Source organism: Pelobates fuscus, chromosome 2 (genome assembly GCF_036172605.1).
Source record: "Pelobates fuscus isolate aPelFus1 chromosome 2, aPelFus1.pri, whole genome shotgun sequence".
Classification (NCBI taxonomy): Eukaryota; Metazoa; Chordata; class Amphibia; order Anura; family Pelobatidae; genus Pelobates; species Pelobates fuscus.
In genome coordinates this window covers 45,621,730-45,637,171 of record NC_086318.1, presented here as the reverse complement: position 1 = coordinate 45,637,171, position 15,442 = coordinate 45,621,730, and the positions used below count along the sequence as shown (strand labels likewise).

At 41.2% G+C, this 15,442-nt stretch overlaps 1 protein-coding gene across 1 annotated transcript in view; it reads right to left on the bottom strand.

Annotated features, from left to right (window-relative positions):
* Positions 1–15,442, bottom strand: part of PUM2 (pumilio RNA binding family member 2) — a 65,020-nt gene that overhangs the window by 37,558 nt on the left and 12,020 nt on the right. The window contains exon 2 of the mRNA XM_063442122.1: positions 8,141–8,463. Coding sequence (XP_063298192.1) covers positions 8,141–8,449 — 309 coding nt within the window. The 5' untranslated portion in view covers positions 8,450–8,463. The remainder of the gene's footprint in view (positions 1–8,140; positions 8,464–15,442) is intronic.

The window sequence follows — 15,442 nt, the reverse complement described above, 5'->3', positions numbered from 1 at the left end:
TGTGTGTCTGTCAGTGAGCGTGTGTGTCTGTCAGTGAGCGTGTGTGTCTGTCAGTGAGCGTGTGTGTCTGTCAGTGAGCGTGTGTGTCTGTCAGTGAGCGTGTGTGTCTGTCAGTGAGCGTGTGTGTCTGTCAGTGAGCGTGTGTGTCTGTCAGTGAGCGTGTGTGTCTGTCAGTGAGCGTGTGTGTCTGTCAGTGAGCGTGTGTGTCTGTCAGTGAGCGTGTGTGTCTGTCAGTGAGCGTGTGTGTCTGTCAGTGAGCAAGTGTGTCTGTCAGTGAGCAAGTGTGTCTGTCAGTGAGCAAGTGTGTCTGTCAGTGAGCAAGTGTGTCTGTCAGTGAGCAAGTGTGTCTGTCAGTGAGCAAGTGTGTCTGTCAGTGAGCAAGTGTGTCTGTCAGTGAGCAAGTGTGTCTGTCAGTGAGCAAGTGTGTCTGTCAGTGAGCAAGTGTGTCTGTCAGTGAGCAAGTGTGTCTGTCAGTGAGCAAGTGTGTCTGTCAGTGAGCAAGTGTGTCTGTCAGTGAGCAAGTGTGTCTGTCAGTGAGCAAGTGTGTCTGTCAGTGAGCAAGTGTGTCTGTCAGTGAGCAAGTGTGTCTGTCAGTGAGCAAGTGTGTCTGTCAGTGAGCAAGTGTGTCTGTCAGTGAGCAAGTGTGTCTGTCAGTGAGCAAGTGTGTCTGTCAGTGAGCAAGTGTGTCTGTCAGTGAGCAAGTGTGTCTGTCAGTGAGCAAGTGTGTCTGTCAGTGAGCAAGTGTGTCTGTCAGTGAGCAAGTGTGTCTGTCAGTGAGCAAGTGTGTGTGTCAGTGAGCAAGTGTGTGTCAGTGAGCAAGTGTGTCTGTCAGTGAGCAAGTGTGTCCGTCAGTGAGCGTGTGTGTCTGTCAGTGAGCGTGTGTCTGTCAGCATGTGCGTGTCTGTCTGTCTGTCTGTCAGTGAGTGTGTGTGTATGTCTGTCAGTGAATATGTGTGTGTCAGCGGGAGGATAATATTTGGCACAGGGTGGTAGAGGGGGTGCTGTGGTTTAGTAGGGGGGGGGGGAGACTGGGATTTAGCAGAGGGGGTGCTGGGGGTTATTTTATACTGTACTTTTTAAAATAACCCTACGTTTCTATGAAAATGTAAGGTATTTTTTTTTGCGGCCCACATAAACTTAAACCTTGTTTATGTGGCCCGTGCCAGACTGAGTTTGACATGCTTGCTTTAAACACATTTTTAGGTCATTGGACATCTGACCATTCCTATTAAAAAATAACACAAAATCTACATGCAAATGATGTGGTTGTAGGTTTGTTTGTATTTTTTTAACACATTACCTATAATTAAATAAAACTCATCTTTTGCATGATTCATATGCTGTACCATGCTGTACCTTTAGCTGTTGTAAATCAACATATTTTTAAATTTCCTGTTACTCTTTAAACGACTGCATCCTGTGTTATGCTTTATATACTACACAGTTTAGCCACTTTAAGATTTGAGAAAGTTCCACTTAAGTCTGAAACTTGAGTGTGTCAGCACAGTTTGGTTAGATCACTTTTTTTTTGTTATTAACAGTACCAAAACCTCGTATATACTCGTGTATAAGTTGAGAAATTTTAGTCGTAAACTTTGTTTTAAAATGCAAAGTCGACATATCCACGGGTCAGTGATAGTTTCGATATAATTTGTGACTCCTGAACGCTGTTCTCCAAGCTGTTTGGGAAGTCGAACAGGCAGTGGTACAAGTTTCAGCGGGGTTCGCAGGCTTGCGAAGCCAACTCAGAGATCCATGCTGTCGATGACCATGTACCGCTGTCTGCGTTCGGGAGACAAGATTGTTTGAACACGTGCGTTCGTATATACGAATGGTGGCCACCCAGGAAATGTTTGCTTGTGGTTAACAGCCAAGGGTGGTCAGTGATAACGAGGTGTTAACAAGGAGGACCACACAGAGTCTGTTTGGAAGGAGAACAATTCCATTTGAATGCAGTACCTTCGACTTATCCACGAGTCGTAGCATATTTCACTGTTGTTGGTCAAAAAACTGCACTCGACTTATAGGCTAGTATATATGGTAAAAGCAAATTTAAAATCTTGCTCACTTCTACATAGTTGCATGGGAAGTAGAACATGTATTCTTATAGTTCCCAAATCTAATTTTACAAAATTAGGATGAAACCAGAAAAATCTTTTTTTTTTTTTCTTTTTTTTTTTAAAGAGGTCATTCCTAATGGTGCAGAAAACCAATGTCAAACAATATTGCAGCCTACATGTGAAGACATGTACTTAATGATTGATTAGCACTACCACGATTGTTTTTCTCACACAAAAGCCTTCAGTATTAAAACGTAAAAGTCAAAAGGCACAATCAATGCGGAACATCATCTTTTTATTTTTGTGCTAGTTACAGCTTGCACAGAGCACGCAGGTCTGTATGAAGTTAGGTCACTGCGGCAGCACCTTTCATGCAAAATGCAGGTCTCGGGTGTGCCCCCAATCCTTTCTCTGTACACAGTGTATTTGGAATTCAGACCAGATTCCTTTGGGGTTAAGCACCCCGCCCAGGCCCACCAGCTTCAGAGGCCCCTTTAGAGGTGGCCACAGGTGTGTATATATAGGAGGAGTTTTCAATAGTCAGGTCACTTTTATTATTTTCTCCATTCAACAGATATCATCTACAATAGTGAGTATATTCATTCTAGCACTAACCCTTTAATCGTTTAGTTTTAACACTGTTTTTAATTGCTTTCATAACTTTATTTTTGTTTACTCACTTTGCTCTTACAAGGATTTAATAATACACTTTATTTTTAACACTAGTACTATTTAATTTGTCCCCCACATTTTAGCGTAGGACCCACCAACATTGGGGTACTTTGAAAGCAGTGGTGGGCTTAATATCATATGGCAGAACTAAATCCCCATATTTATTCTTAAAGAGGCAATTCAGAAGCCTTCTTTGTGTTGTATTTTTTGTAGTCTGAGTGCGCCGCAAATTTTTTTTCATGTATGAAGTTTGGTCACTGCGGCAGCACCTTTCATGCAAAATGCAGGTCTCGGGTGTGCCCCAATCCTTTGTCAGCCAGCGTGTGGGTGGGCGCCTGTCCGTCAGCCAGCGTGTGGGTGGGCGCCTGTCCGTCAGCCAGCGTGTGGGTGGGCGCCTGTCCGTCAGCCAGCGTGTGGGTGGGCGCCTGTCCGTCAGCCAGCGTGTGGGTGGGCGCCTGTCCGTCAGCCAGCGTGTGGGTGGGCGCCTGTCCGTCAGCCAGCGTGTGGGTGGGCGCCTGTCCGTCAGCCAGCGTGTGGGTGGGCGCCTGTCAGTGTCAGCGGGAGGATCAGATTTGACACAGGGCGGAAGGGGGGGATGCGGTGGTTTAGTAGAGGGGGTGGGGGGAACACTGGGATTTAGCAGAGGGGGTGCTGGGGGTTATTTTATACTGTACTTTTTAAAATAACCCTACGTTTCTATGAAAATGTAAGGTATTTTTTTTTGCAGCCCACATAAACTTAAACCTTGTTTATGTGGCCCGTGCCAGACTGAGTTTGACATGCTTGCTTTAACCCCTTAAGGACCAAACGTCTGGAATAAAAGGGAATCATGACATGTCACACATGTCATGTGTCCTTAAGGGGTTAAACACATTTTTAGGTCATTGGACATCTGACCATTCCTATTAAAAAATAACAAAATCTACATGCAAATGATGTGGTTGTAGGTTTGCTTGTATTTTTTAACACATTACCTATAATTAAATAAAACTTTCATCTTTCGCATGATTCACATGCTGTACCATTTCTTTAGCTGTTGTAAATCAACATATTTTTTACATTCCCTGTTACTCTTTAAACGACTGCATCCTGTTTTATGCTTTATATACTACACAGTTTAGCCACTTTAAGATTTGAGAAAGTTCCACTTAAGTCTGAAACTTGAGTGTGTCAGGACAGTTAGCTAGATCATTTTTGTGGTTATTAACGGTACCAAAACCTACCGTATATACCGTTATATAAGTTAGATCACTTTTTTTTTTGTTATTAACAGTACCAAAACCTCGTAAATACTCGTGTATAAGTTGAGAAATTTTAGTCGTACACTTCATTTTAAAACGCAAAGTCGACATATCCACGGGTCAGTGATAGTTTCGATAGAATTTCGACTCCTAAACGCCGTTCTCCTAGCTGTTCGGGAAGTCGAACGGGCAGTGGTACAAGTTTCAGCGGGGTTCGCAGGCTTGCGAAGCCAACTCAGAGATCCATGCTGTCGACGACCATGTACCTCTGCCTGCGTTCGGGAGACAATATTGTTTGAACACGTGCGTTCGTATGTACGAATGGTGGCCACCCAGGAAATGTTTGGTTGTGGTTAACAGCCAAGGGTGGTCAGTGATAGCGAGGTGTTAACAAGGAGGACCACACAGAGTCTGTTTGGAAGGAGAACAATTCCATTCGAATGCAGTACGATAACCGAACCGAATGGGAACAATTCCATTTGAATGCAGTACCTTCGACTTATCCACGAGTCATAGCATATTTCACAATTGTTGGTCAAAAAACTACACTCGACTTATAGGCTAGTATATATGGTAAAAGCAAATTTAAATTCTTGCTCACTTCTACATAGTTGCATGGGAAGTAGAACATTTATTCTTATATTTTCCAAATCTACTTTTACAAAATTAGGATGAAACCAGAAAAAAAAAGGTCATTCCTAATAGTGCAGAGAACCAATGTCAAACAATATTGTAGCCTACATGTGAAGACATGTACTTAATGATTGATTAGCACTACCGACGATTGTTTTTCTCACACAAAAGCCTTCAGTAATTAAACGTAAAAGTCAAAAGGCACAATCAATGATGAGCATCATCTTTTTATTTTGGTGCTAGTTACAGCTTGCACAGAGCACGCTGGTCTATGAATGGCGTGTCGAGATGTAATGCACAGCTGCTTCCCATTTTTTATTTTATTCTTGACGTGGGCTAGTGTTATCAGAAAGCAAAGATTATTACTTCCTCATAAAGGGATCAAACTACTTGCTGCTTATAGATTGTACAAGTAAAACAAAGGGAATTGCTGGACCGGTAAAAAAACTTAAAACACAGCAACCACTTCTGTCAAGAACACACACAAATGGACCATGAAGGAATTCTGTCTTTTTTTGTTTAGGAGGGCAGATACAGAAAATTCTCAGTCTCTTCTAAGAAAGATATGTGTGGCAGAGCTTAGGATCCCTCTTTGTTCTCTTAGAGCAGTAAAGCCCCCTTAAAGAGGAACTGTTACTTCTCTGGAAATTACACCAATGAATAAAAACATTGAAGCCACCTTTAGGTTCTAAAATAAGCTAGATATAAAGATAAAAATGTAACTCACGAATACCTGTAGTGCTTCTTACCAGAATGATTCTAGATTTTGAATACGTATAACTTTCTGCCAAATTCTTCTATAATTTGTCATTCATAAATATAGCAAATGTAATTTCTCTGTTTATCTAGTTATCCTGAATGTACCCCACGGAAAGTACTTTCACATTCTAAAAAGTAACAAATAAACCCTATCCCAAAGGGAAACTCCAAGTAATGTTTAAAGGGACATTCCAATCAACATAATAAACGAAGCTCAACTCCACCTCAAAGTGTGCCTTAGAAGAAAAAATAAATAAATGTTATTTTGCTGTTTGTTAGGCCTTCAAAATTACTCGTCAATGCAAGCAATAACATGGCTCACCAGAGCTACATTTTCATTTGGCTCGTGAAAAATGTAAGCCCAGATTATTTGTGCATTACCGTTGGCACCCAGGAAAGTTGTACAACAGATTGATGAAATACAGTGGGACAGTGCCACGGCACTTATAGAACCATAACCACTACAGCGAAGGAGGGGTTATATTGTTTTGCATGCTCCATTAACAAGACTCAAAAAAAAGTTTATCTATTGATATTTTTTAGAACAGTGATGACTATAACTGTGGGGAAAAAAGTGCCCACTCATTTTCAGCTCTGTTTATGGGAAATGAGGAGAAAGTCAAAATGTAAATTCTTTCATAACTCAGTGCTGTATATGCACATCAGTCTAGAATCAAACTGTTTAGTAGATATGTGCACTTGTTCAGGGAAAGATTTATCAGAATCGGCATTTCAGTTGCAATGGCAAACAAACACTTTTCACAATTCTAACCCGCCTGTAGATGTGAATTAAAGAGGAACAGAGAGAGAACATCCAGGGATGAGATGATGATGTTTTTGGGCCAGTGTCACGGTTTTATTTAACTGCGATCTAACATTCACACATCATATACACACACATAAATTTCAGCTTGGAGAGTTCCTTTAACAGCAGTCCTTGTGATAACAGAGCAGCAGTGCAAACAAGGGAGGGAACATGGAGAATCACGAAACAACATGTGTACAACAGCTATGATAAGCAGTCTGCTTTATGCCAAGTCAAAGGGCATTACATAACCTGAAATCCAGTATACCAGAAAGATTATCTGCAGCTAAGATATTAAAGAATGAATAGTACTTTATGTCATTTTTCTCAAAGCAAAAAAAGCAATTGTGATAGCTGTAAATGTCTAATTTATACATGTTACAGTAAGTAAGATAGGCGAGTGGAGGAAGCACATAGTTCGTTAATTTAGATTTTCTAATTTGATTTCAGTAATTAGAATTGCCAAACACAAAACCAATACATTATATAAGGGGGAAATTTGACAATGCTTCACCTCTATTATATTTTGATTGAGTCCATTTCCACACTGTTAACCTTAAAGAAATACTATAGGTACTGAAACAACTTTAGCTTATTGAAGTCGTTTTGGTGTATAAATCATGCCAGTGCAGTCTCGCTGGTCAATTCTCTGCCATTTAGGAGTAAAAGGGTCACTTCAGACCCCTAAACAACTTTAACTTGTTGAAAAACTGTGAGTGTGAATAGTTTGTCCTCTTTTTTTCATTTTGCAATAAGTGCAGATTTCAATAGGAATTTACACTTTTATAAATTAACCTGGTTACACCCCCTTGGCTTTCAAGCAGACACCAGGTAATGTTACTTCCTGGTTTTGTTAGCTCAATGAAGCTGACCTCAAGAGAGAGCAATTGCTCAGAGCACTTGACTAACAAAGACTTCTTAAGAGAACTGCAGGTTTAGCAAGCTTATTTTAGATATAGCTCCAATGAAAAACGCATTATTAAATGCATACAGGTTTACATTGAGGGTATATGTACTAAATGGTGATTTTTATTTATTTTGTTTTTGGGCAGTGGAGTGTCCTGTTAAATCACATTTGTTTCGGTTTACGCTGTCCTAACCAAACCTTCAAAATGGTTTCATTTTCAATCAGATGTTAACTTGCTTTTGAAGTTTTTATCTCATGTTCTGAAAATTGTAATTTAATCACACACAGGAGACTCCTGCAGGTTCGAGAAGGCTATTAACAGGACAGGAGATAAATTCTAAATTAAACATATTGTACAATAAAGGAACCTAGAAAGTCTAGGTTCCATTTCAGGAAGTGTTTAGGAAGGCTGTGCAAGTCACATGCATGGAGGTGTGACTAGGGCTGTATTACCAAAGTAATTTAATTACGAAATGACAGATAATAGTGCAGTGAGACTGCAGGGACATGACCTATACACCAAAACTGCTTCATTAAGCTAAAGTTGTTTTGATGCCTATAGTATCCCTTAAATTTCTGATATTTAACCAGTGTACTATCTTTATAGTGACGCATGGACAGGCTCACCAGTAGAGGTGGTAGAGACTAAAAGAATAGACAATTTTACAAGTTGGAGAAAAAGAAAAAACCAATGCAAATGCACACTAAATTAAACAATTAGGTTTACCAACTGCCAAAATCCATGATTCCTTTTTCTTTTGTCTAATGTAGGGGTTCCCAAAAGATAGTACACTAGCTTTGAAGAACGTAAATTCCTATGATGCTTTGCCAACATAAAGGCAGGGGAAACTGTTACTTGTTCCCCTCTCTGTAATAATGAATGGAAAATATGCTGTGGGGCAAAACAAAGACACCCTAGAAGTACATGAAGACAATGCAGTGTCTGGGTACATAGCTCATAAGAACTGAGATAAAAGAAAATACAAAACAATAGATTTGCCATGTCCAAAAGAAACAACAACGAAATTACAAAAATAAATTCAAACCATAGAGAGCTACATACCGCTGCATCTATGCTATCTCCTGTAGGCCAACGGTGTTTATTGGAGTAGCCATTCAGTTGTTCACCCGCTTGTCTCTGGAAGAAATATCCCACTGTGGCATCATCCTGAGAGCGGCCACTCAGGGGCACCTGGGCACTGGAAGCACCGGGGGGCATGGCATGTAGATTATGTGGCCCTGATGCTGCTCCACCAATTTGGGCAATCCCTACTCCAACCCCAAGGGATTCCTGCCCACCGCTTGCATGCATCATTCCTCTGGGCTCCTGCCAGGGCACTTCATTCATGCCTAAGACACATGGAACGTTCATTCCACATTAGGCACCTACGAAATAAACAGATACCATGTAAATAAAATTAAAACCTACATATAGGGAGGTGCACAACTATGCTAATAATGCAAACTTGAAAAAGATGTGTTTTTTTTATATTATTACTATTATACAAAACAAATAAAATATTATAGATAAAAACATCACTGTTAACGTGTTTTAGCAGCATTAGTGTGGTAGAGGAATGCTCTCAAACAATCTGATAAATAGAAATCTACAGTCTGTCCACTGCTGGGAGAAATCACAATTATTGTGACATTATAAACTAAACAGTATTGTGTATGTGAGACTACTCGGTGAAAACTAAAGATAATGAACAGTTTGAATGTAAATTGAAATTTTTGTCATAGGAACACTCCAACACAAGAAACACCATAGAGGGCTGTAGTGGTTGTGGAGACGGGAGTGCCCTGGCACCTCCCGATTTTAAGTAGTAAAAACTTTTTAGAATTGTTTGACTATTTACCGGAGGTCCAGTGGACAATGCTCACTACTACCACAACAGCTAAGACCTGGAAGCTTCTGCTTAGGAGCTGGTGAACATAGTGGGAAAATTAGATTAATTTATACCAAAGTAGGTATAACATCGAATGGCTCTGATATAGATAATCAGTGATTATATATGTTTGACTCCCTCCTCCTTCCCCAAAATGGAGTAAAAAGGCTTTTAAACATTTTCTTTCCATTGTCATGCTACAGCTTGCTACACCTCTTTGGCTGAGATAATCAATCTTGATGACCTCCGCTAATCTAATGCTTTCCCATAGGAAAGCATTGGGATGCTATTGCGCGTGCGCAGAAAACGCCATTCAGCATCTCCAAATAGAGATGCACTGAATCTGAGTGACTGCCACAAGAGACAATATTTGGTAGCAATGTAAACACCGTCTTTCCTCTGAAAAGGCAGCATTTTCATTGCTGAGCCTGCACGGACACGCTATATACACATACATTATGTTGTAGTGGTCATGGTGACGATAGTGTCCCTTTATTGAAGCAGTTTGGGTGTATCGATCATGCCACTTTAGTCTCACTGATTAATCTGCCATTTAGGAGTTAATTCATTTTTAGGAGCCATTCAATTTAGGAGCCATATCTGCCATTTAGGAGTTAATTCACTTTTGTTTTTGTTTATGCAGCCCTAGCCACACCTCCCCTGGCTGTGACTCACACAGTCTGCATGAAAAGAAATGGTTTCATGTTCATTCAAAAAGTAACTTGTTTTTTTCTCTCCTGCTCTGTAAACTTTAATCACACACAGTAGGCTCTAGAAGGCTACTATCAGAGCAGGAGGTAAGAAATTCTTGATTGACCAGACTGCACAATAAAGAATATCTAGGTTCCTTTTCAAAAAGTGTGTAGGAAAACTGTGCAGGAAGGTGGGACTAATCCTGTATAAACAAAGTGATCAAACAAATGGCAGATAATTGAGCAGTGAGACTGCAGGGGCCTGATCTATACACCAAAACTTCCTTAACCCCTTTAGGACCAAACTTCTGGAATAAAAGGGAATCATGTCACACATGTCATGTGTCCTTAAGGGGTTAAAGGGACACTCCAGGCACCCAGACCACTTCTGCCCATTGGAGTGGTCTGGACGTGGGACATTGTCGCTGCCTCAGGTAAGTTACTGAAGGGGTTTACACCCCTTCAACAACCAGGGATTGGGGGGCGTGAGGGAGAGGGAACCTGCAGTGCCAGGAAAACTAATTGTTTTCCTTGCACTGGAGTTTCCCTTTAAAGGATCACTAAACCCCCTTCAGCAGCTTACCTTATTCCTCCCTCGGCGCTGGTGGCCTCTCCTCCCCCGCCGACGTCACAGGATTCGATTGCGCATGCGCGGCAAGTGCCACGCGCGCATTCAAAGTGTCCATAGGAAAGCATTTCTCAATGCTTTCCTATGGACGCTCTGCGCGATGGAGGCATAATATGCCTCCAGCAGCTGTCTGGAAGACAGCCACTAGAGGCTGGCTTAACCCCAAATGTAAACATAGCAGTTTGCATGTGAAGGGTTAAAACCTGGGTGACTATAGTGTCCCTTTAAGCTAAAGTTGTTTTGATGCCTATAGTGTCCCTTAACTCAGATAATTGACATCTCTCTGTAGGCTGTAGTGGAAAAGGAGGGCTGAGCCTGGCGGACCTCAGATAAGTCTAACACGGTTGAACTACTTACATAGTGGAGGGGGGTACACTCCTGGCACCATAACAACTACAATGCTTTAAAGTTTCATTTTGGAGAATCCGGTTGGTTGAAAATTGAGTCTATTACAATTATATTCACTTCATGGTGACATATACACTGAAAAATCTCATTGCTGCATTAAACAAGAAAAAATAAATTCTAAATTAAACAGGCTGTGCAATAAATAAAATGTAAACATTAGATGTCTCTTTAGAGGACAGTAGGGAGAGTATGTAGGTCACATGCAGGGAGGTAACATAACTAGGGGTACAGAAAGTAATGCGACTCCTAATTGGCAGAGAATTGAGCAGTTAGAATGCAGGGGCATGTGACCTACATACTTATTATTATTATTATTATTATTATTATAATATTTACTTACCATTTACTTAAGTAAAGTTTCTCTCTCATTGCCCCTCTAAATATATGAAATGCACGTGTTTTTTTTGGGGGGTTGGGGAATATCTACTAAATGGTTTATTTTTTCTATAAAGTGTTTGTATGTTGAAACATTATTACATGGTCTTTTATTAACCTGGAACTGGTGTTAAATTTGTCATTTTAATATTATGTTTACTCCTACCTATATTCGACAAGCATGTATTTGTGAAGTGGGAAAAATACAACCAAAGGGACACTGTAGGCACCCAGACCCCTTCATCTTATTCAAGTGGTCTGAGTGCAGTTTCCCTGTCCCTTTAACACTGCAATGGTAATTATTACAGTTTCTGATAAACTGCAATAATTACTTGGCTGGGTCAAGACAGTCACTAGAGGCACTTCCTGCTGGTTAGGCGACTTTTGGTTGCATGACGCTGGACATCCTCAAACTTTGCATGAGTACATCCAACGGCACTAAAATCTCCCTAGGGAATCATTGCAGCAATGCTTTCCTATGGAGAGGGTCTAATGCAGCAAGGGAGATCTGCGCTAGAATCAGGTAAGCGCAGCAAGGGTTTATTAACCCTTACAGTGCAGGGGGTGCGAGGGAGCTATAGTTAGGAATACAGCTTGGTATTTCTAGCACTGTAGTATCCCTTTAAAGTATTTAAAGTATCCCTTTAAATGTAAGTGTCAACACATTTTTACCCTGTACCTGGGTTCCTCCATCTTAGTTCCCAGTCAGTCTGGCAGTCGGCATAAAGAAAACACCCAGAAGAGAAGTGAAACAAGGTTTTTTAATTGTCTCTCTTCATTTGCAATTTTTGCCTTAATTCTGCCTTGTCTAAACTGGATTATGATGTCATTAGCTATATCTTAAGATATATATATATATATATATATATATATATATGAAAACTGAAATCATTAATATAAATAACTATTAATTCTTTTTTTAAGATGCATGCACATCGATGCAAATAGAGTTATTAGTTGCTTGAATATAGAGGCCTTTTTTCCGTTAAACTAAATGTATGAATGTCTCCTTATTTGCAATACTGACTGTGCTGTTTGACTGGAGTCCTCCACCATATTGTTATACTTCGTGATCTGTGAGAAAACAGACTTAGGTCGTTGAAGCTAATTGACATTCCGACCGTTTAGCAATGGTTTACACCCTTTACCAGGGTCTCCGCCAGGTTCCAAAGATACCTGGTGATACTGTGAAGCAATTCTAGCTTCTATAGAGCTGCAGAAGTCCGAAGACGCAGTGATTGCCATTCATTGGCTGAGAGTGTCAGTTGACCGCTCTCAGTTACAGAATGACATTCTGTGAAATGAAAGTTGCTCAGAATTGACATTAGCCAGAGTGAAACTATTTTGGGATCGCTGATGACACTCTAAGCAGAGGGGTTAAACACCATATAACATACAGACTCATGGTCATGTTGCTTGGAGTAACTCTTTCAAAATACAAATCTTTTGCTAAACCTGCCACTTTGTCAAGCCTTAATCATCTATATGATTTCTCCCTTGCGCTGCTGAGTCACTAACAACACGCAGCAGTGGGCTGAAATCAATGAGCTCATTCAGAAAGCAGTGACCAGGTAGAAAGAATACAAAGAATGTCTGTCATTGTCTTTCTACCTGCACACATAATTTATAATATTGGGAGTGATGGCCTGGCTGCCCTGAAAGGGGTTAGGACCCACCCACGAAGACAGCTTCTCTAAGCAGGCCCACACATGGCTACCTATGTGCACAGTGCTTATGAAGATCTTTGACCTTTGCTCAATGCCCTGAGGTTACTCTGCACCGTGCCACCACATCTAATGATAAATTATACTGTATGAACAAGTACAAAAAAAAAAAAAGTGAGACTCCTTAGGTACGGTGAGGCTACGATTTCACTTTGCTTCAAGATGGAGACGAAGTGTCATGGAAATTTTGCCTAGTATGGCTTTTGAAAATAATCATCAACAAAAAGTCATCTGACTAAAGAATCTAAAGGTTTCCACATATGTATGGACTTCCTGAAAATCTAATACAATGTTAGCTACAATATATATATATATATATATATATATATATATATATACACACACACACACACACACACACACACACCTTAAAATAAAACCCAGCTTTTATTTTACATATGTGTGTATTTTTGTGCATGGGGAGCTAATTATAGTCTGAGAACATCATCTTAAAACCAGGAAGCCTTGAACTAAAACTAAAATTTGAGGGCAGTGCCAACGGGTGACAAATTGAAGACTTTGTGGTCAAACCGTTCAGTAACGGTTTACCCTCAAGATAACCTGGCACCATGGGATGCCTTGTCACCATAACAACTTAATTCCTAGAAAGGTGTTATGGTGGCCTGAAGTGTCCCTTTAAGAAATATGAAAGAAACTACGAAAGTTACGGAGACCAACAATTACTCAGAGAAAGCCTCCTCCGAACACTCTCAGTCCCTAAAATGATTTGCAGTTGTATTCAACGCGTCATTCTTAAGGCATAGAAAAGGGCCTCTAAATGAATCATTCTGGGGGAACATAACCAAAGGTTAACCCTCTCCTATTCATAGTCACTCTACTCATCACAGACTGTTAGATAGTGGCTCCTGGCAGGAAACATGTACATATGTGCACATTGCAATCAGCATGTACTGAACATTAGTGTAGTACTAAGGAATATTACTAAACTTTTTTAAAATTTTCCGTTGCTGTCTCTTTCTGATGAGGAAACTGTGGGAAACTACTGCTGATGCACACGAGCTGTGACTTCTGGTGTCACATTATCTGTAATATCTGCCACATACAAACACATAACTATTGCTGTGCCTGTGTTCTCCTCGCTCTTTTCACCTCTATCAGTGAACCCCCCCCCACCCAAACCTGGATTTACATATCAATACAAAAACAAACCCAGTCAAGTTTAGCAACCACTAGCTTGACTGGCTTAAAGTGTGCCTCCCAGGAGTATTCAAAGTAATGCTTTAATTACAGGTTCGCTTCGGTGATTTCAGAAAACTGCATTGATGGCTTAACTGAGTTCCTAGTTTTGGCAAAAGACTTCCATGAAAATGCTGTTTTGAGTGCCCCACCTCCCCCTGATCAGGTACTTATCTGTTTCTCTCCAGGTGAGTAGAATTCTAAGCACATAGAAAAAGGCTTTTCTGCTCTGTCCCTCTCTGCCTTAGTACTATGCAGATTAGACAGGAGATTTAATGTCTGAGCACTTGGTTACTTGCATAGAGCCTTGTAATAAAAATAAATGTATTCCAGTCACCAGAAGTGTATTTATTTTCCCAGAAAGATAGTATAAAGTGAGAGTGTTCAAAATACAGACATTCCAAATATTTTAGAACTAAATCTTCCATAATGCATTTCCATTCTCAAGACAGCAAAGCATCATGAGAGTTGTAGTTCTAGAAAATCTGGGTCTCTACCTTTTGGGAACCCCATAGTATTAAGGCTTTACTGAACCAGGAGGAAAACCAAACATAAAGCTCAACCATTTTATTAACTGTATCAAATGTCATCTCTTTAGATATTTATCAGCGCCTTTGTTTAAGGGGAGCTATCGGTTCTGCTGTTTCTCTTCACCTGAGAAAACGCTACTTAAAGGGACACTCCAGGCACCCAGACCACTTCTGCCCATTGGAGTGGTCTGGGTGCCAACTCCCACTACCCTTAACCCTGCAACTGTAATTATTGAAGTTTTCCTAAACTGCAATAATTACCTTGCAGGGTTAAGTCCTCCCCTAGTGGCTGTCTACTAGACAGCCACTTCCTGCTTCATAGCACTCTTTGCGAAAGCGTTGCTGGACGTCCTCAAGCTGTGTGAGGACCTCCAGCGTCGCTCAATTTCCCCTAGGAAAGCATTATTAATCCTTTCCTCTGGAGAGCTCTAATGCGCATGCGCGGCATTGCCGCGCATGCGCATTAGGTCTCCTCAGCCGGTGGGCGGGATCAGTCTCCCCCGCCGGCTGACGTAATGAAGGGGAGGAGCGGCAGCGAGACCGAAACCACCGCCGAGGGACATCGGCGGGGGTCTCAGGTTAAGTCACTAAAGGGGTTTTCACCCCTTCAGCAACTGGGGATGGGTGGTGGGAGGGAGAGGGGACCTGCAATGCCAGGAAAACCAATTGTTTTCCTGGCACTGGAGAGTCCCTTTACTCTCCAGTGCCAGGAAAACAATTAGTTTTCCTGGCATTGCAGGTCCCCTCTCCCTCCCACCACCCAGGGACTCTCCAGTGCCAGGAAAACAATTAGTTTTCCTGGCCCTGCAGGATCCTGCAGTGCCCCTCTCCCTCCCACCCCCCATCCCATATTGCTTACTTACCTGAATCCAGCGCCAATGTCCCTCGGAGCTGGGTCAGGCTCGGGGCTGGGTCAGGCTCC